This window comes from Pygoscelis adeliae, unplaced genomic scaffold (genome assembly GCF_000699105.1).
Source record: "Pygoscelis adeliae isolate BGI_AS28 unplaced genomic scaffold, ASM69910v1 Scaffold87, whole genome shotgun sequence".
NCBI lineage: Eukaryota > Metazoa > Chordata > Aves > Sphenisciformes > Spheniscidae > Pygoscelis > Pygoscelis adeliae.
The window spans coordinates 1892077-1914156 of record NW_008825098.1 but is presented as its reverse complement, the minus strand read 5'-3'; the positions used below and the strand labels follow the sequence as shown (position 1 = coordinate 1914156).

The 22080-nt window shown below is 42.4% G+C and overlaps 1 protein-coding gene across 2 annotated transcripts in view; it reads left to right on the top strand.

Moving 5' to 3' along the window:
* Window positions 1–17237, top strand: part of EMCN (endomucin) — a 56700-nt gene extending 39463 nt beyond the window's left edge. The window contains exons 8-12 of one of the 2 annotated variants that reach the window (XM_009327036.1): window positions 532–627; window positions 2350–2374; window positions 3382–3443; window positions 14144–14206; window positions 15497–17237. In XM_009327036.1, coding sequence (XP_009325311.1) covers window positions 532–627; window positions 2350–2374; window positions 3382–3443; window positions 14144–14202 — 242 coding nt within the window. In that variant the 3' untranslated portion in view covers window positions 14203–14206; window positions 15497–17237. Of the gene's footprint in view, window positions 1–531; window positions 628–2349; window positions 2375–3381; window positions 3444–5623; window positions 5675–14143; window positions 14207–15496 lie in introns of those variants that run through there. The other variant, XM_009327038.1, reaches the window with a different exon arrangement.
* The last annotated feature ends 4843 nt before the right edge of the window (window positions 17238–22080 follow it).

Genomic DNA, 22080 nt, shown 5'->3' with positions numbered 1-22080 from the left:
AAGCCACCAGCAATGCAGCCACAGCCTCCCCCAACACAGGGCTTAGACCAGCAGATGAGAGAGCACCTGCTAAATTTGAATGTGGCCGATCGCTGCCAGAAAAAAGATAAATGGGGAGAAACTGGGCTTATATATTTCCCCGGGAAAGCTTCTCTTAGTTACATAATTCTTTCCTTTTTGCTTCTTGGCTGGGAAACACCTGTCAGGAAATGGCAGATGGTGGGAAATAATAAAAGGAAAGAAATGTCCTCGTTTAAAAAGGAGATCTTGCATTTTCTATCCCTGGTTGTAAGTGCTGTGGGGAATGTTACTGCATTATGTAACTCCTTGGTGTCTTTCTGGGCATACAATGTTAAAAGAGAAACAATCGCTTCAGTTGCTGAATTTCAGATGAGTCTTGTTTTCAAAAATGAGGAAAAAAAAATTGCATATATCAAAAACTTATTCCTGAAACATGACTGTTTCGCAAAACCTTTGGGGGCCCATCAACACTGGCCCCCAAACTGACAGTATGTTCTCCCTCTTTTGCAGGTGTTATCTTGCCAATTGTCATCACCTTGATAGTCATTACCCTTTCTGTCTTCTCACTGGTGGCTTTGTACAGAATGTGCCAGAAGAAAACTCCAGGTATTTGGTTTGCTTTCTCTGTGGGGGGGAAAAGTTCAATGTTCTTTTTATTATTAAAAGATCTCTGGCATCTTTTTAGATTACCTTAACCATAGATGTTGCAGTAGTCTGGAAGGAAAGCTTCTTGTATTTCAAAGTATTTTGCCTAAAGTAGGAAAGTAACACGTCATTTTCAAAATCAGTAGGAAGAACAGAGGGAGCAAAAATGTCTCTGGTTTTTGGAGAATATATAATGCCATAAAGCTTTTTGTTCACACTTTTGCAGCTACAAAGAGCTAACAAACAGCTGCGCTAACACAATCAGTCAATCAGGTAGAAAAAGACAGTGAAAACTAAGTTTGGAGATATTGTTTAACAAAATCACTATATTTATTTTATCTCTGTTCTAGATACAGGCAAAGAAATATCAATGCTTTCTTTTAGGAAATATCTGATATACACGTACACACACACGCACACATACATACATATAGAAGTAAAATTTTCCAGTTACAGTATAATGCACCTGGGCACAAAATCCCTGAGCAAACAGTATTTTCAGAAACAGTCATTTTGACAGATCAGCTAAAGCCAGTATCTGTTTTGCTGCTGTCTGTGAGATACTTAAGATAATGGGGGGTGTAATTCCATTAAATTCCATTTGCCAAATGTTTCAAAGAGTGGACCACAGGCAAGTGTAATTCTCCATTAAGAGAAAACCCAGATCTGAATCCAGACTGTGGTTTTTCTCTGCCTGCGAGCTGGCATGAGTTAGGTAGACCTGTGCAGAGCTTCAACTGAGAAATCACCAAGCCTTGGAAATATAAAATTACAACAGGGTGTTGAAGCTGTAGACCAAGGTAAACAGAGTGTCGCAACCAATTTAGCCAATGACATGGAAAACCAAACCCAGATAAACAGAGGAAGGTGTGATCCTTGCTTAGGGAATTACTGAATATTTGGAGTCAAGAGGTAAAGATATGAGGTGAAGAACATTTCCTCGCCAGCCTCCCCCATGCACAAATGCCAGCAGGCACAGCACTAGCAAATTCACTTGGAAGCTAGAGTAGATCGATATCTGTGTTGATTTCTGCAGGATTTGTTCAGGTCTATCCACTGTGCTTCCCCCGCGGATGGAGAGCCCTGTGCCCAGTGCCATGGGGCTAAAATTGGCTCTGCGTCTCTGATGTCTCTCCTCAATCCCATCCATCTGCCCGTACTTGCACATAAGAATAAAATATGTTTTCTATATGATTCATTTTGGGGGGAAACCCATTCCTCATCGGCGGGGATGACAGACTGTGTTCTCAGATGTCGTGCCAGGTTAAATCCCCCCCAGAGCGTACGGTCTGACAGCTTGTTCTCTCACTCCCCTCACCCTGTATCTTTCAGCTCAGTTATGTACTCAAGAACTGTTGCATGCTCGCCTCCTCTGTGCCAGCTATCTGGGGATTTGGGAGCTGCAGGGAAAAATGCGTTTCTGTTGTGCTCTTGCGCAAGTTTCCAGAAGTATTGATTTGAGCAATATCAGTTCACTTTCATAGGTGACATGGTTATCTTTTGGGAAGACAAACTAGAAAAGTACCAATTACCATTCAAGCTGTTGATTGTGTTAATGTACTTAATGCAATACTGCAAAATCACAACTAAGCCTTCTGCTAACAACTGCAATAGCTATGTCTAAATGTTTACTTAACCGAGTTCCAGCAGTCAAAATGATATTAACTTTGTTCCTTCTTCCAGAGAGACAAGAGAACGGCACTGAACAGTAGGTTGAATCCTGTCTTTTCATTGCTTTGAGATCTATCATGGGGCACTTGTGAATGCAGCAGATTCTGCATGAGATTTTCTTTGATCTTTCTCTGTTTAAACATAATAAGCTGTTGCCGCCCCAAAGAGAAATATCCTGTTGAGAGTGATGCGCTTGCAGTTATTGTACACCTGTATGCATGACAAGCAGCTGTTTCAGCGTGGATAGAAATGTGATGGCTCTCAACTGTTTTGCAGGGGATCCTTCTGAAATGGCTTATGTTGTGCCACAGGTCCAATTGGCCCAGTCTTTTTTCTCTTTTTTTCAATTTTTGCCCCATTGATTGTTTTTTTCCCCCATCCTTTCCCACTCCCCTTCTTTTGTTCATGTTTTTTATTCTGGATTATTTTTCTCTTTCTTTTTCTTGTGTCCCCCATTATTTAATTTTCCTCTGTCCCATCTTCTCTCCACTAGTCCATTTGCAGAGGCTCAGTTAAAACAGTATTGGCATAAGGAGTTTCAGGAGAGTGAGACCGAGAAAGATCCATTAGAAGATATGTACTAGAGGCCATTGAGTCTGGCTGTGGCCTCTATGTTTTGCATGACCAAAAGCAACATTTGGACTGCTGATTTACTTGCTAGCCCTGACTCCCTGGACATCTGAAGTGGTGGTTCTTGCAATTCAACGTGGCTAAAAGCCTTGTATTGACAGAGAAAAAAAGATTACTCCCTCTTTTCCCTCAGATGTACTACTTCTGTGGAGCACTAGATTGAACCTGGAGTCATGCAGCTTGATTTATTACATATTTTAAGGGAAAGGTGTTTTCAGAGATATTGGTATACGGTGTCTTCCACCACCAAGACTTACACATGATCCCATGCAAAGCCCATTTCAAGCCTGCCGGTGTAGACTGGCATAGGTGCTGCCTCCTCCGGATCATTATCTTAGAGGTTTGTTTGGCTGACCAACATGCATGCTGAGCTGCATGCTGACTGTCTGCTTAAATGTTTTCTGACTTCAACAGGGCCCAATCAGATAAAGAAGGAGTCAAACTTCTTTCTGTGAAGACAACAACTCCTGAGACTGGTGAGTGTTTCCTCTGTGCGTATGTCTGTCTCTCTGAGCCCAGAGAGGAGCAGTTTTGGAATGTCATTTCCAATAGTAGAACCATCTTCAGCTCCTGTCAGGTCAAAGTCACTGCAAAAAATTCCTCTACAGTGCAAATCCCCAGATTGGGAGCCTGTAGAGCTGCAGTGCAGCTGCACTGTGTGTGGTATCAGTATTTGGAAGTGATAAGCATGACTCTTTTAGGGAAAATAATTTTTTAACATCATTGATGGTAAGTGATCTACAGCTAGGCACGTTCAGGAGTAACCGTGATCATGATATTTATCAGCTAGATCTGGCTATACAAGGAAGTTTGAGGACTGGTTTGACCCCCCCTTCCCAGGGGCCAAAAGGTTTGGGAGTCAGTGCTGTATGTAAACAGGGCTCTGCTGGAGTTGGTGTTGGCCGTGTTCAGCAGTCAGCCCTGTACCCAGGCACCATTTGCATTCAAAATCCTACTCTCATTGCAAATTCCTCTGTCCTGTGCTTCACTGATCCAGCTTCTTGCAAAATATGTGTGTAATAAAACCTAAAGAAACAGAGGTTATAGATAACATGCACAAAAGAAAGCAAAATCTCATCAATATAAGCTAAGAGATGGATGCAGTTATAAGTTCTTCAAGAAATAGAGTAGCACAAAATAAGACTGAAGCAGAACAAAATTCTGACTAATCTGATTCCCAGCTATTCAACAAAAACAAACAAACAAAAAAATGAAACCTCTCATGGTAGAGCTACTCATGGTGAAAATTCCCCCCTTCACCCATTGCAGTTAGCTTCCTCAGCCATGTAGGTCCCACCTTTGCTCCTGCCTCATCTGCAGAAGTCCTCCAGGAAAAACAGCCTCTTACTTTATGCTTTTTTAGGTATAAACCCCCCTCCCCCCCCCTTTTTTTTTAAGGTTTCTGGCCATCTGTTTCTCCTACTGACATTTCAGAGGTTGCCCTATAGCTGCTTTCCCCTTTCCTCTAAATTCTCAAGAAGTCCTCTGAAACACAGCGCTTGATCTGAACTACCCTCTACTTGCCGGCGAGGCACAGTTTGCACTTTCCAGCCTTCTCTGCAGTTCCCAGAAGCTTTTGCACAATCCAAAAGACCCACAGGGCAGCTCTGGCAGCCCTTGCAACAAACAGGAGTTGTGCAAGGCCCCTGCAGCCTTGCAGGCGCAGAGCAGGATGCTAGCAGGCTGGAGGGGGAGGAGGAACATGCTCTATTGCAGGTTGCATCATTCTGCCCCACTGCTGCTGAGCAACTGCAAACTACGCTTTGGCACTTAAGAGACTGCACTTCAGAGCTTTGTGATTCAGGAATTTTTTATGGTTCTTTTTTTTTTTAGTATATGTCTTTGGGAATGCACTTTTAGCTTTATTTTAAGGGGTATGGAGTTGTGTGTATGTTAACATTTAAAATCATAGTAATTTTTCTGAAAGCTGAATGAAGTCAGAAACTGGAATTCATAGACGTTTTTTGATTGATTCTGCCCTCATACCGGTTTCAACAATAAAGTAACTTCATTGGCAGCAGCAGAATTATTTCTGTTCTACAGCAGGGTAAACGAGAAAAGACTCAGGCTCACTGGTTTTTTTCACAAGATGAGGTCTGGTGCCTGTTAATCAGCTACCGGTTCACCAAGTATCTGAATTTCTTCCATCCAGAGGATGCTTGATATTCTTTTTTTACTGAAGTATGATGTATGCATGCTATAATTGGAAGGTATGAGTCATAACCACTTAGAAGACAAGATTCTTGCCCTCTTCTCATTAATATCATTCATATTTAAACTAGCTACCATTTTCTCTTGAATTCTTACATCTTTATGTGTTTCAAAATTAAACATGCTTTCACAGAAATGGAAGTCCTGTTCTCCCCCAGGTTTTTAGAGACACTTTACTTCTTAAATTAAAAGCACTCTGAAAGAAGGGCCTGTTTTCTTACAGAAATATTTGTCACTCATACAGGTATTTTTGAATATGTTAGGGTGCCTGCCCATTTGAATAAGATTTACTTGCTTCATTAAAAGCTTGGGCATAAAGACAAGTGTTTCTTACGGTACAGATAGAAACTTGAGGAATGTCTGACTCGTGGTCCCTCTTACAACTACCAAAAACAATCACACTGTGTAAAACTTCTTTACATGTGTTCTTCTTTTTCCTTTTTAGACACATAAAATCCAGCTCAATCAAAAGGTGAATTCATTGTCCAACCATTTAGAAAGTGTGTGTTATAGCTGCCTCTGATTGCACATACCAACAAAACTACAAAAGGTTTTCACTAAAACTAGAAAGTTCCCAAGAGCAGCCTTAATTTTACAGATAGACCTACATCATCCTCTCACTATCAATAGGCTGCTCAGCTCCTAAGGTCAAGCAGACATACAACAAAGTTCTGCTTTGACATGTATTCAATTCAAGCTTAATTATAAGTATACTTTATGGGTTTTTTAATTTTTACTTTTATTATTCCAAACAGGAGATTTTGAGATTGTATAATTGTTTCAAAAATGTGTAAAAACCATATATACAAACCAAATAAGGATACGACCTACAAACTGCTCAAGCAGGCAACCTAGAAAAACCCTGTGTCAGTGTTGTGCATGATATATCTTGATCAAACGTTATGGTGAGTTTTAATCTTGCCTTATTTTATCTATCTAAAAACTAAGCTGGCTGCACGTAGTCAGTTGAAAGAGATATATGTGTCCAAAGGGCTATTTCTCCCATCTGTCTTGGACATGTATCTTGAACTGGAATGAGCTGACCCTATGGAGGTCCATTGACTACTGAAGGATCCTATTTTAGGACTTCTAAAATTAGGTTCTGACTATAAATTAAAAGAAAAAAGGAAAGACTCCTTTTTCAGAAGCATAGCTGAATTAGATTTAATCAAGACTATTATTTCAAATACCTACAATTAATATGAAAGAATACAGGAAAACAGTCTTCAATTAAGCCTGGACTAAAGTAATGTTTTTTAATTGAGCAATATCATCAGGAACACTAGGTAAAACTGAGCTTTAATATTCTCATTTTTTTAAAACTCTTAGAAAGGCGGAGATGCTGATGGCTTATGAGCTCTGAGGCACTACTGGTTGAGAATTGATGTAGAGTAAAAAACCAAACAGACAAAACTAAACACTTTGAATTTTTCATGCACGTTTGCCAGTGAACTGCAACACCTGGTGCAAGATAAGTGCCTGTACATGCTACTTATGTGAAAACTCAACTTGGATAAAAACGCTTACGATAGTGAATAGTCTCAAAAGTTTTACACTAATGTGCAATTACAGGATTTGCTACAGCCATTCCGTGTTCACTATACAGGCAAATTTAGAGTGGATCTTCCTAGGGATAATAAATGATCCTCCACAATACAGAGCTCTAGAAAATCTACCTGCAAAAATATTTCTTATTTGGGATTCAACATAGCCCACAGCATGTTTGGCTTGTCAGTGGTAGATATGTTTCCCAAGAATATAAGATGGAGGGTTTTACTTGATGACTAAGAGATCAATACCATCATCCATGATGTTAATGATAAAGTATTGCCTACCTTGAAAACATACCTAACTTTTGCTGTAAGGGTTCTTGCATATTTCACTGAAAACCAGCAAAGGTATTGATCACCTTTTAGGACTCATGAAAAATGTTGAGGGATGGAAATTCCTCAGTAACAGAAAGGTTGAGGTATAGAAATTGGGGTAAGGCTATTCCATATAGATGAATGATGCATGATAGAAATATTGACACCTGAGTAATGACTTGACAATTTTCTTTTATGGCCCTTGCCTGGAGTACCCGTTCTAGAGCAGGTAAAATGTATGAAGGGCCTTTATAGTAACAGCACGCCGGTTCAATATTCAATATAAAGTCTCATAGGAATGTGGCAGGTGACATAATATTTCAGAGTTGTTAGGTATAATCCTGGCACCTTAGCATAAGCTGATTCATTAGGCCATGTTTTCTATCCAGGGTGTGCTCTTTTGAGATGATAGGGTAGGGTATGACTTACTCAGCTTCTAGGGGTATTGTCTGTTCTGTGTTGAATTTGCTGGAAGGATATTAAATGTGTCAAAGCTGATGTGGCTCAGATTTTGGTGAGGCACCTGGAATGGAAGGTGGCTGGAGAAGGGTCCATGGTACACGTCTGCATTACGGCTTCCCAAGACACCCACTGTGGACACAAATGAAAATTCAAGTGTTGCTACTAAACAAAGCTGGGAAAATGTACCAGGCAAACATGGATATTTGAGGAGACACCTGACCTGTCTCACATGTGAAACACCCTTAACTTAATTGTAATCACATTGGAGACAGGGATCAGTCAATCTCTAGAGGCACTCTCAGATGGCAGTGCAGTACAATATAGTATGAAACGAGGATGTAGAACAACCAGCATTCCCCATATGCTCCATATCTCTTCCAAAAGCTGCTGTTGGTTAACAGTAATAACAACCTTAGAGCTGTTATCTGCTTCTTCAACTGGATGTACCTCCTGCCTGTAGATTTTCCTAACATTTCTTGGGTGCGTCCCTTGCACAAGATGAGCTACCTACCTTGAAGATATGTGGGATTTCATGGCATAGATTAATTGGACCCCGTAACTTCAGTCTTTTGAGATGACCCTAGTTTGTGCCTGCAGCATTCCTCTGGACTTCCTCAATTTCCAAAGCCTTCTCTGTGAAGGTGTTGAGGATTCCTAGCCTTCGATGTCAGAGGCTGATGACTGTACTATACATAGTGACTGAGCACCAAAATCATCACAGAACAAAGAAAAAAACCCTTGTTCTCATTCAGCACAAAAACTTGCCTCGGTCATTGGAATACTCATGAAGTTCAGCATCTGATGAGACAGTCCACTGTGGTGCTAGGGTTTGGACCTGGAAAATCCTGTGGTCTTCTGAAATGATGTGGTTGAATGACAATATCTTCATCACTGCTTTCCATGAATCTTCAAATGCTGAGACTGTTTAATTATTCTGCCTGTGGCTGTGGTAGAATGGGACAAATCTGGAGCTGGGGTAGAGGATTATTCCTCCTTTGTTTCTATCATGCTGAGCACATCTGAGCATGGACCGTGGCATTTAAGGAGGTAAGAAATCTTCGGGTTTTACCTCGTTAGGGGCCCAACCCAGGGAAACTTACCCCTGCCAGGGGGCATGGTTCCGTAACAGGCCATGGGGTTTCTCAACATGCATTGCTAGTTTCATCTCTCTCTCATTTTGTCTAGGATCCAGGTGAATGCCTCTAGGAGCAGCTGAAGAAGCTGGGTCTCTAGGTAAGGCACTCAGTCACTGAAAATTCCCTTCCAACCTCCTCTCACTTGCAAGATAAGCAATGCAGGTCAGCAGAGAGCAGTCTGCTAGCATGCTGAGTGCTCAGAAGTGGTAAGAGCGGATGTTCCTAATAATGTGATTATTTCTTTTTCCTATTATGAGCTGTACTTTCAGTGTCTTATTTTTTTTCCCTGCAGGTAGAAAACCTAGAAGCTGCTTCATAGAAAAAGGTCCCCTCACACCAAAGAGATAGATCAAGTACCTGCTTCCCTTTCCTTCTCTTTCTCGTTTTCTGATACTCTATTTTTTTTTAACCTTGTATTGTATAATGGCCTGAAGTTGTGTTTTCTTTCTTCATAGAAAATGAAGAATAAACTTTCTCAGCTTTGTGCAGCTCATGGCTGGATTCTGTTTGTGTTTACTCGCACCACAAAGATCTGACTGCACACACTTCCAGCTGAGACTTTTGGGCAAAACTGTAGTCAAAAACATTAAATAGCGTATGCTTCCTTCTGTATTTCTAATTCAGTTTGAGCTGAGCATATTTGCAAGAGTTTTTAAAGCAGTCTCTTAGAATCAGAGACTGCTGAGGGTCAGGTGGCGCTTTCACCTGTGGAGCATTTGCTAACTTTCCAGCCTGTGGCTTTCTGAGATGTTCCTCTGTTGGGGGGAACCACTTCGCCACCCTTTGCTGGCCGTTCAGCAGCAATTGCCTTCCTATCCTTCCCCTGAACGTTTCCATACGTGCTCTCTCTGCCATGGTGAATTGTACAGAACCTTCTGTCCTGCTGACGGTGGCAAGGAGCAGTCTGCAGGGGCATGGGGAAGTGCGTGGCAGGGGAGTGCTGCAGCACATCACAGGTGCTGGACCCACTGGCCCACAGCAAACCCAGCCAGTGCCTCCAGGCGCTGGGTCCTGCTCAATGCTGTTCTCCAGCAACTGTAATGCACCCCTCTTTCTTTTAGTTCAGCACGGTAAAAACAGACATTTAGATTCCTGTGTCTGCAGAGGTAGTTTTATACTTTTATAAAAAATAGGTTTCTGCAATCATATTTTATGAAAAACTTGCTTTAATTCTTTGCTCCAAACCAGATCGCCACTTATGAGCAATTTCTCAGCAGCAGATATTACAGTGAAATAACAGTGCAACTCATTTTTTCTTACAGATGATGTAATCTGAGATGCAGTGCAACCTACTTTTTATGTCAAAGACTGGGTTTTTTAATACCCTTTTTCTTCCAGCTTTCCCAATAATGTCAGAGGGCTTTGCCCAGGTCAAAGACTTTCTGTACTCATAGTGACATGACCTGTTAACTCTCTTTTATATCATCATGTTCTGCAATGTATGTGTATTCTGAATAATATGTTCAGATTCTGAATCAAATGGAGGGGGGGTGGAAATTACAGTGAGATTAATGCAATAGCCTTCCACAAAGGTGAGACAAAGAAATGTTTGTTTCGGAGTTTCAAAATTGATTGTATACAATCTGTAATTTCAGCTGATTATGTGCATATTACTGATTCACATATAGTGGCATCAGGATGCAACATTAATAGTCAGAAATGAGTATATTTGTAAGAGTGAAAAATCAAATCAAATACTGCACAAGTGAAATTTTAATTAGGAATAAAACCTTGTGTTTTCATTGAAGTACTATTACTTTCCTGGTTAAACATTTAAATTTGCAGAGTCCTCAGTATCTGTGTACTCAGTCTACTTCCCATACACTTAAAACAAATATGTTGAAGGATCAGGAGTCATGAATACAAAATTTTTCCTATTACATCTTCCTTATCCTCATCCTTTTTACGCCTGACTGCGTGTTAGAGGAGGATGCGTGCAGTGTGTATTGGATCAGGCCCAGTGCCTAGACTGCCAATTTACCTGTGGCATCCGCAGCCTCCTGCGGCAATAAGTTTAACTAACGGACAGTTTAACTACAGATCTGTCTGTATTATAAGACAGTAATGTTTAGAGACTTCATGGTGCCTATGTCTTTGTGTTTACAATCCAATTTCAGACAAAAATCAAAAAACAGGTGCAACATCGGAGGGTGAAAGGGAGAATAAAAGGTTTAATGGAAGGGTTTGCTTGTCAGCTAAAACTTCCATGTCAGTATCAGTCCGATTTCATTTTCCAAATATTCTTCCTAAGGCCTCTTTCTCAAACTGTCCATCATTTCTTTCAGTTTTTGTAGAAGTGCCTGATATATATGAGGTTGGCTTCTCGCTGCCCTCTGCCAATCTCTATGAGCCCACAACTCCTCCTCCATCAGGAGAGGTGCCACAAGGCAGGACCGCAGGTAAAGGGGGTCACGTTGCACTTGTAGCTGCACAGTTGACAGCGCTTTGTTAACTGCACCAAATACTTTCTTCCCGTTCCCTTCATCTCCACTTTCTGCAGTTCACTCATTTACTTATCAAAGTAGACAAACCTGCAATGACCTTTCAACCCGTTATCAGAAAACTATTGCCATAGCACCTATCAAAAGGGATCAACCGATACCAGGTTACCTTTATGCAAGATGCTGTATAACTATATTGTGAGAAGCTGATGGTTCAAGTCTCTCTTGATACCTTCCATCTCCTAGTGTGCAACACTGGAGTTTAAGTGTGTCACCCTCCCCTAAATGGATAACCCAGAATGAACAAAAGTCAACTTTTCACTGATGATGATGTCCAGCAGTTTCGCTCTTGTTGGTATTAACTATACCCTTGCTCTCTCAACGACAGTCCTCCAACCGTGCAGGTAATCCATCTAGACTGGTTGAGCACCGCCACTGCACTGCGTATTTTCTCCATTGGCAAACAGTTCGGTGTGAGAGAATTCCTTCAGTCAATTAAAATATCATCTGTTCTAACAAAATACTAAACACAAGTATTTGTTTTTCATTTCCCTTATGGGAAGCAAGGTATTGTTTTTAGTGGGTGATGGTTTGGGGGCAAGCTTGGGTTTTCTGCAATCTTGGAGTTTATTTCTGTCAGTTAAGGCTATTTTGAGATCAATAAAACTGTCTTCCCATTTGCAACTAACCTGAATGTTCTTCTTAATTTGCTCTTTGTGTTGCAGCTGGATATTTAGCACAACATCAAACTGCTGAGCCATTAGACTCCAAAATTGTTCTAGACACTGCTCTGTGCAGTCTTAAGGCTTACTGCAGCGCTGTATCTAAACCCGTGTGTTACCCTTGTTTCTCTTATCAGAGGGCAGCTGTGTGACCATTTCTTCTCCAGTATATAGGCATTCTTTTCATCACTGAATTGCTACTTGGCACTAATGATATAGACCCTGTAATGCGAATATCTTCAGACACATTTGCAACCATGGAGTAGCGATAACTTGGTTTTGTTTCAGAATTCTTGCAGGCTCCTGCCCTCTTGGGAGTGCAGTGGCAAAGCAACGCAGAGCATCCCTGCCTGCATCGAACCCTCATCAGATAATCATTAATATTATAGGGGGACACTGACCCCAGAAATAGTTTGTGGCAGTTCACTATTTCCAGGGATTATGTGTATAGCACCAAGAAATCTGGATAAGGCATGTGAGTGTCTGTGTGCTGCCGTCTCAGGGTCTGCAATAAGGCAAATTCACCACTCCTGTCCTGACCTCCGCTGTCGAGCAGTCTGCCTCCTGCAGCCTGCACTGCCTCACCCATTTCATACTCCGATCCAAAGCCTGTTGACATCAATGGGATGTTATCCAGGGAGCTACGCTGGCTCTGGAGCCTCTCCTTAGACATTATTTTCCTGTGATGCAAAGTATCAGTCTTCCATGTAAGTCTGCCTAATTTCTAGCGTACGCAGAGCAACCAGCTGAGAGTGGAACTGATAACAAACTATTGAATATTATCTTCCCCATGGTAATATATTTCTCAATGAATTTCTCCTACACCTTCTTTTTTAAACAATCTTGCCAATTTCTCCCTCTCATGCCCTATTAAATCTTGTATTTCTGTATATTGAACAAGGAAGGTAAAAACATGCAGAAGGAAGAAATAAATAAAAATTAAAAGAAATGAGAGTTCTTGAAAATCTCATTCCTTTGTTAGTACAACACTATACAATATTTGAACTGGTTCACTTTATTTTAGCTTTTCAAAACACAATTTTTATCAAACAAAAACTTTTCACCGACCGAAAATGTATAAATCTTGTTGAAATGTTTCATTTTTTTCTACCAGAAACTTGTGTTTTCTTTTTCTTTAAAAAATTATATTATGAAATATTGAAATAGTTGCTGAAGGCCTTTTTAGCTGAAATTTAACATCATCAGAACTTCTGAAGCTCTAACTTAGCAACACTTTATAATGTTTTTAAAATAATTTTATCCAAAATTGAACACTTGAGAAGCAAACTCCATTCCAGCATGTTATTGTTGAACAATTTTCAGTGTTTCTCATTGGACCCCATTAGATACCAAGTTTTCTACTCATGTCCGAAAGGCTGCACTAAATTAAAGAGCTCTTTTTGCTGGAAAAAGGAAAAGCTGTCTGAAAACCATTGATGAGTCTTTTCTATTTTCTTCAGGAGTGCAACTATTTAATTTGACTGCTAATTATTTAAATGCCTAATCGGTGAATTTGTTATAATCCTAATTTGTATTACAGTTTTCAACCCCCGGCTATAGATCATATGCAAGCTTTTTAATACATATTCGCTTCTGCTAGAATGTAGTACATCTCTTCACTTTCTTGCCTCTCGTGTATGTGTCAGGCATTAAATTGTCTCCTGCAGGTGAGCAGGGAGGCAGAAGGCAGTTTCCTGGAGGCATATGGGTTTTTCCACACTTGTGCCTGTTTCCACGGGGCTCTGTCCAGTCTGGGGATGCCATTCCCTCTTCATCTCCATGTACGAATCTCTGACGCAAAGAAATCCCACTGCTGTTCCTGGGACAACTGTAAACACGTCCTCATCTGGAGGCTTATTTGTCTGCCTATAATTGCTGGCAGCGTCTCCGCTTCTCCAGGGAAGGAGGAGTGAGAACTGTCTGTAATCCCTGACTGAAGTTGTTAAATGTTCATTTTCCTGCTTTGGAGGAACTGAGCTGCTGTCAGTGGTATCGGCAAAAATTAATTTTATAGCTGTGTCTTTTTCTTTTTATAATTTAATGTTCTAATCATAGTTAAAAATTAATTACAGTCATGCCTTTTCTAACCCCTTGAGAACTGCCTTAAACATACTTTGTGGTAGTAACCTACCATTTGAGAGCAAATCATAGGGGAAGTAAGCTATGAAACAGAGAGAGAGTAGTAAAAATCTATTGCGTGGACAGTTTTTGCTGGTTAAGTAAGTCTGACAAGGAGACTGGCTAGGTTGTATGGTGGTCAGTGATGTGTTCCTGCTAGACTCATTTGTCCTTTTGTCTTTGCGTGTTTGACTGATGTAAATATATTTTCTGTTTCTTAGGAGAGCACTCATCTCAGGGGAAGAATAAAAGCCGGCAACTCTTCACACCTCAGCAATAAATACGTAAGTTTATCGCTTTTTGTCTTATGTCCTGTAACATTAGTGTTTGTTAGTCTTGGTAATACTTGTTAGTCTCAGTACTGTGCTATGTAACTAAACAAAAGGGTTAAAAATGCAAAACAAAAAGAGCAATGACTTCAATTGGCGGCAGCCTCAAGGAGCAATGGCTTAAACAAAGCCCAGCTTCAGCACACCCTCACGAACAGAGTCCCAGGCAAACCGAGGGACTGAAGAAGCTGCCACCTCGCAGAGGTAGACCTTTGTAGGCATAGCATTTGGCTTTAACTGTTTGGCACTTCCTGGTTGTAATTCCCTCGGTGAATTTTCTTTTTGTTTGTGTGAGAAGTAAGAGATTTTTAAAGGCAGTTACCTATAAAAAAAAGGAACTTGGTACCTAGAAATGTTCAGCTCCTTTGGTTTCATGAAAAATCTGTGTCCGTTCCACATCATGCAAAAGCAAGCACTTTCATTGGGGTGGTTTATTACAGCTTGAAATCCTTGGTGGCTAACATGCAAAACTGGCAGGTGTTGGACAGTATTCTTACATGTGTCAGGGCAGAGACTGTCGGAGCACCTCTGAAACCCACTGTTTGTGATGTGGGCGCTGCATTTTCCTTCACGTACGAAGCTTTCTCAGGCACCACAATCTCCACTTCCCATGGAGTTTACTTCTCTCATTTGTGGGGAAATGGGGTCCTTTGCTGAGGGTGGGAGAAGGAAGTGGCTGCGGGAAAGGAGTAGGCTGTGGGAAGGGCCCTGTGTGACCAGGGTAGTGCAGCCAGGTAGAGGAAAAGGATGGGCTGAGGAACTAGGTGTCACAGCATATGTGGGATGGACAGGACAGAGGCAGCTATGTTGGGCCCAGACGAAGCCCGGCCTTCCACCATCATTGTAGGATGAAGCCCCTCTAGAACGGGTCCCATCGTCCTCCACTGAGAGAGATCTGGTTAACCAGAAACGTGGGGAGACCCTTTTGCAAAACATCTTTGGTGGTTTTGTCCTATTCTCATTTCCCCCAGGATGAAACTGAGCTTTCCTGATGCCAACAGTAAGGGCAAAATAACTTTCTCTGTCCCTTGAATTAGAGCAGCAGAATGCAATTTTGCCTACATTACTGGAAACCCAGAGGCTGTTCTGTTTGTGCGGATGCAGGACAATGTCCTGGACAATGGATTTACTCCTTGTTGTCTATCCCATGTTGGATTTACTCTATGTCATCCATTTCAGCTTACTCTTATGTTCCTGAACAACCTTATCTGAAATAATAATCTTGAGATACTGTTGTCATTTCAGATGTGAAGCAGCCTGTTTTATCACAATACACAGGATCATCCCACCAAAGTTGCAGTTCCACAGGAAATGTGGAGCAGCTGAAGCTTTTTACCAGGCAGGACACTTGCGTTAACGATCAGCTCTTGTGTTAACGACCAGCTCTTGACTTCTAAATCTCAAGTGTCTTCTGTCCCTTCTGGAACGACATGTAATTTTTTGATGGCTTAATAACTGGTATATCGTATGTATTTATTGTTTTCACATATAGTAAAAGCAGGAAAACTTTCAAGAAGGTTGAAGAGAATGTAAAAATCAGGTGATGTTTGCATAGTAGTTACTAAAAACGTTTTCTGCACATACAGGAAGGAATATGTTAGCATACTTTGTTGAACTTATGGTAGATAGGGTTCTTTTAATTGTATGTAGCAAAATACAAACAGGGCCTGACCCTTGAAACAGTACTGGGCAAATTGCCACTATGAAGATTAATTCAGTGATTCCCATGAGACTCCTCACTGTAGCACACACTTTGCTTGTCATAAATGTTTACGGGATGGGATGCCTGGGTGAAATGCTGAAGTGTGTGCTTTTTTCTGTGAAGGGGGGAATATACCTTGCACTGAGGCTCTTAGAAGTTCTGTAAATTACTGAATATGATCCTTATAATGTAGCAGGCAGCATAGTTTATTTTCACCTGTTCCTTGGGTAATTGCATTACATGTGCTATAAAGATGTCTCCTATATAGCCTGGGGCGCACAGTGGGTATCAGCAAGATAAGCAATTTTACAGATGAACCTTCTTCCCTCTGTTCTGAGTAATGCATGGGATTCCTGTGGGTTACTGAATAACTCTGGAAGTTTAAAGATTTTTTCAAGTGCTAATTACAGACTCTCTTAATTTGTACAGAGCTGGCAATTCAAAAATATCAAGTAGTGCTTCTACCTGCATGTATCCTACTTTTCTAGAACTATAAATGTTTGAAAATTATATTACTGTGAGCATCTGCTCAGTCTCAATCCACTGACTCTGGAAGCACGCCAAGAACCTCCATTGTTTTATTGGCAAATGGAAAGAAGACAACCGGTGGTGAAAGTGCAGCACCAAGAGCCAGGATGATGATCTAAGTTTTGATACCTATTGATACAATGCTTTTGAGGAACTTCTCTCTCCAATTTCTCTCTCTGAAATAATAAAACTTACCTAGCAGCATGGTAAGAGATTGAGCAGATTTGTTAGTTCATGTTTATACATGAAGCTGGAAAGTGTTCATTTCCCTGTGCTTGACTGTTGCTCTTATTTCCACTTTGATGGGTCTAATAATCCTCTGTCTTAGCGGCACCATAAGAAACTTCTAATGAAGCTCTGTAAAAGGTGGGGAACCAACAAGCGCCCTCCATGCAGCAGCTGAACTTTTGTGGTTCATTCAGGTATTCCTGGATCACTTGGGTTGCTCAGGAGCAGAGGAGTCTTGGATGCCTACTTTGGAAAGGTCAGGCCGTCTAAAATACACTAGTTGGCATCTGCAACTGTTCAGATTCCTGATTGCTGAAGTTTCCTATGAAAAAAGCAATCATTGTGGATTTTCATGTTGATTTAAAAAAAAAAAAAGGTATTTTGTAGCATGTTGCATCATACTGAAAGGACTGTAGAAAAAAAGCAGAGAAAGATTGTGAAATATATATATATATGTTTACGCAAAATTTGTTCAGAAACTACCATGGTGTGTCAAGAAAAAAAAAATTAACTGCCTATTAAAAGTTATTCTCTTTATTAAGCGGCTCTTATTTTTCTCTTTGCAGAAATGCAATTCATTACCCATACCTAATACAACTATTGTTCATTACTCTGCATTCCCGTAGCACAAAGTGAGCTGAACTGTTTACGGTGAGCCTAGAGAACAGAGATTAGATATTCTGGGCACGGTGGTGGCAGGGGGAGCATGAGACCTTGCAGAAGGCATCCTGGGGGTGGCAAGTGGACTACAGAAAACTCTTCCTCATTACCAGAGTTGATGGGGAGAGCAGGGCTGTGGTGGTTTAACCTCAGCTGGCAACTGAGCACCACGCAGCTGCTCACTCACTCCCCCCGCGCCGGTGAGATGGGGGAGAGAATGGGAAGAGTAAAAGTGAGAAAACTCGTGGGTTGAGATAAGAACAGTTTAATAATTGAAATAGAATAAAGTAAAATAGTAATAATAATAATTAATAGAAGAATAGACAAAGCAAGTGATGCATGATGCAATTGCTCACCCCCCGCCGACCAATACCCAGCCAGTTCCCGAACAGTCGTCGCTGCCCCCCGGCCAACTCCATCAGTTTATATACTGAGCATGACATCATATGGTATGGAATATCCCTTTGGCCAGTTTGGGTCAGCTGTCCCGGCTGTGCCCCCTCCCAGTTTCTTGTGCACCTCTTCGCTGTCAGAGTATGGGAAGCTGAAAAGTCCTTGACTTAGTATAAACACTGCTTAGCAGCAGCTGAAACATCAGTGTGCTATCACATTATTCTCATGCTAAATCCAAAACCCAGCACTATGCCAGCTACTAGGAAGAAAATTAACTCTATCCCAGCTGGAACCAGGACACGGGCTCACTGCAAATCTTGGTACTGGAGAAGTGAAAAACACCAGAACAGGAGATGATGTTTGGGCTTTTCATGATAAGGGTCGTGGCAGACAACCAAGCTCTCATCAGAAGGCTGGGAAACATATCTCAAAATGGCTGGCTTGTGTGAGTGTGTGAAGAAAGAAGAGCTGGGTTTAGTGGAGAGTAGAAACGAAGAACCTGTGATCCTCTTAACCCCTAGGGCTACAGAGCTTGCGGTAAAGGGAAATGTATGAACTTCTTCCATCCTTGTGAAGGATCAGAAGGGAACTGATGTTTATATGAAAGAGAGAAGACAGATTTGCTTGAAGGATATCTGTAAAGCACAGAAAGGATTTGGAAGAATATTCGGGGCTCTTCTGCAGAGCTGGAGATGCTGGAATTGGCTTTAATGGGAGGTGATGAACTGACTGCAAAGAGAACTCAGTTATTAAAGAAGAGAAGTTACACGCAATGGCTCAGGTAGATGAAAAAGAAATGAAAAATCAATTCCAGTTGTCCGGCTCAACAGCTCTAGTGTAATATGTGTCTGAAAGATCCACTCGAGTTTTTATAGTCACTAGCGTGGCCAAAAAGAAAAAAAACAAAACCAAAAGCAAAAGTTGGTCCTCCACATGCAAGGTTTGTTGAGGATACGTAGGAAAGTGGATCTACATTTGTAAAATACTTTCCACTAAAGTTTGACTAAATGTTCTGTGGACAGTCCCACCTAAATTGAGTGTTCTTCAGCTTCTGTGTCATCATTTGCTACAGAAGTGAATGATGTCCACTTCAGTGTGGAATGCGCATGCCCACGCGAATGTGATTGAACTGGATCCACTTTCAAATTAGTTCAGCTCATGAGTTACTAGTTAAACACGTTTTTAGGTCAACCACATGATTCTGATCTACATGTTACAATCCAAGACTAAAGAACCTAACTGGCTGGCAAAGACTTTGGGATATTGTTAGGCACTGTCAGTAAAGCCTGCGGGGCTCAGATTTGCCAGGAGAAAGGCGTTTTCAGCACTGTTCATCTCAGGCTCAACTGGGAAGGCGAGTCACTGTCTTCAAGGATAGAAAAGTTGCCCTGAGCCCTTCCCAGAGTCCTAACTCTGTTCAGTTAAAAGACTTGCAATATTTTGGGAGTGATCAAATTCATGCAGCACGCTGGGATTTTGGACCCAGTCTCAAACAAGACGGGTAGGCACTAAAGAAAAAAACAAACAAACAAACAAACAAAAAGGTGTGGTACAGCATATTGACTATTGCCTTTCTACTCTAAGATGCTGTATCAAGCAACTTATTTGACTCACATAAATAGAGAAAAAATACCTGAAAGAGAATACCAGAAAGAAAAAGACTTTGATTGTTATTTACAGGAAAAAGGTCCAGAAATGAGAAAACAGCATAGAAAAAAGAAAATAATTCTTTCTAAAAAGTAGGGGCCAGAGAGGTAGGCATTAGGTGCTTTTAAAAATTCCACGAGCAGCTTATTAGCCTTCTAAGTCCTTATATACTTATTTTTGCATGTTTGGCCGAGGGCCTCATGCGAACTGGTCATGAACGGGTCAGTCTTTTCTTCATTTTTCTGCTTATTGTATCACAGGAATCATTCTGGCCCATACATCCCAGGGTCTGTGGGCAAGACTGTTTACAGGCTGCTTATGGCACTGCTCAGAAAGGTGCTTAAATAAAAAATATTCCTTGGGGGCCCTCTGTCCGGTGTGGGAAAGCTGTACCGCCCGCCGGCGAGGCCGCTGCGAGGGCAAGCAGCGGCACCATCTGGATATTTCACCCTCCAAAACTCCCAAAGGCTTTTATGGTTTTGGAGCGACTCCATGCCACTGAAGAGGGGTGAACCATTTAACCGCACGCCGGTGCGCAGTAGATTTTGAGAAGAGCATAAAGCACATACGTCTCACTGGCTTGGGACAGGGAGGGCGTTTGCAGCATCTCTGGGACGCCTCGGTTGCCAGCAGCCCTCTGCTGACCCCAGGATCTGGCTTTTCTGCCCCGTGGTGGCAACACTGCTGTTTGCAGCCTGCCCTTCAATTTTTGGGTGAGGGAGCAGCGTAGCGCGCTGGCTATTGAATTGCTGTTGGATTTCTGCGGTGCCGGAGCGCTCCCCGGGGCTCGCCCACCAGAGCATCCTCCCAGCCTGGCTGCTGCGCTCCGGCACACCGGGCACTTGCAGCACGCTGCGCCCTACAGGCAAAGCGCTCTTCTCAGGAAGCTTTAAATATACATCTCAGGACCCCTCTGGCACCATTAATTATGGCTCCTCAATTTCTTCAAATTAGGACTCTATATCTAATAAAATAAATGAGCTTAAAGATTACTCTATTGATTCCCAATTGAGGCAGCTTTTCAGTTTATGGCCGAGGGCAATCTATAAAACAGAGGCTTTAATTAACCCTAGTGAATGCAGCTGACGTGAAATGCCAATACCCTCAAAATATTCAGCACAGACAGCTGAAGGATCTTCTCAGCTCCCTCATGTCCACCCTGCACACTGCGCCGGGTGAAGAGCCACAGCAGAGGCACTTCCCCACCCGGCTGCACTGGGGCCAGGGCCAGAAATCTTTCTGCTACCACCAGCATCTTCGTTGCTGGAAGTGCCGGCTATGCCTGTTGACGTGCCCGTCTGTTTGCCTTCATCTTGAGGGTTGGACTAGATGACCTTTAAAGGTCCCTTCCAACCCAAACCATTCCATGATTCTGTGATCTTATCCGCCCATGGCTTTGCAGGCAGCCAGGAGAAAGACCCACGAGCAGCCTGCTGGTGGCCTGCAAGGGACACCAAGCAGGTCCTGCTGGGGCATGGGGACCCCACGCCATAGTCAGCAGCGCCGGGGCTGTTCTTCAGGCAGCTACAGGTAACCCTTTGTCCTGTGGCTGTCATGTTGCGGCTGGCCGGTTTTGGTATACCTGTTGCCTGGAAGGATCTCCTGTAACTTAAGGGTGTTAAGCAGCTCCAGGTGCTGTAGAGTTTACTCAGTTATTTGAGGTCAAAGCTACTGTGGTGCCTCAGCACGGCAGCCCAGACATGGGCTCTGATGTGCATCAGGATACTCACAGGTGGCAAAATTCATTTCTTTCATCAACAGCACATGATCCAGCCTTTTCATCCACCCCTTTTGGTCCCCACGGGCAGACCTTCCGGAGTAGAAAAAAAAGATGCACTTTCTGCCCAGCTTGTGCAAGCACGGGGGGCCATGTCGCCCCCGTCCCAATCCCTCGGTTTCTGCCTCTGCCCCACCACTGCCGTTGTTCCCTGTGCCGTGGGACAGCCTGCGAACGGCCTTTTCCTTCAAAACCTGCCCTAGGGATTTGAACCTGCAGCATCTTTTGGGGAAGCAAAAGGAGCAGCGCTCAGGACCTCTGGCTGGCCGAGGGCGAAATGCAAGCCTGCCTGTGGGAAAGCATGCCTCGCTGCCTCGCCCAGCGGGGTTTCTGTAGCAGAGATGCCAGCTTTTGGGGCCACATAGCAGCACTCAAGGGAAGAGCACTAAACAATGCAACTACAGAACTCACCCCCACAAAAAACGCCACTAAATAAAACCGGGAGGGAAGACAGGGCTATGTGGGCAAGGGCCATTTTGCTGGTTTTCATCTCTGCTTTCCACGGTGCGTTAATTTTTTCCAGATGTGGTGCTTCCTGATAGAAAAGCAACTGTGTTATTCTGCTCTTTATTATTAACAACTTTCAGCTTTCTTATTACATCAGTAGGACACTTCCCCGGTCAGGGTTGCTCTTCTTCTAATGAATGTGGCTCATTTGCCTCCCTCCCTCCCCACTCTGCTTTTTGTCTGCTTGGTCTTTGGGTAGTAATTTGATGTGTTGAACTCTCACCACCTCCGCTGCCCCCGAGGCTGAAGTTCTGACGATGCTAAACAATTAAAATGCAATGCAATTACAGGCAGTACAGAACAGCAGAGAATAAGTTGGCAAAAATTCAGCTGTGCGTAACGCTGTGGAGACTGTGTGGCTGTCAGTCTCCGACTCCAGGAGATAAT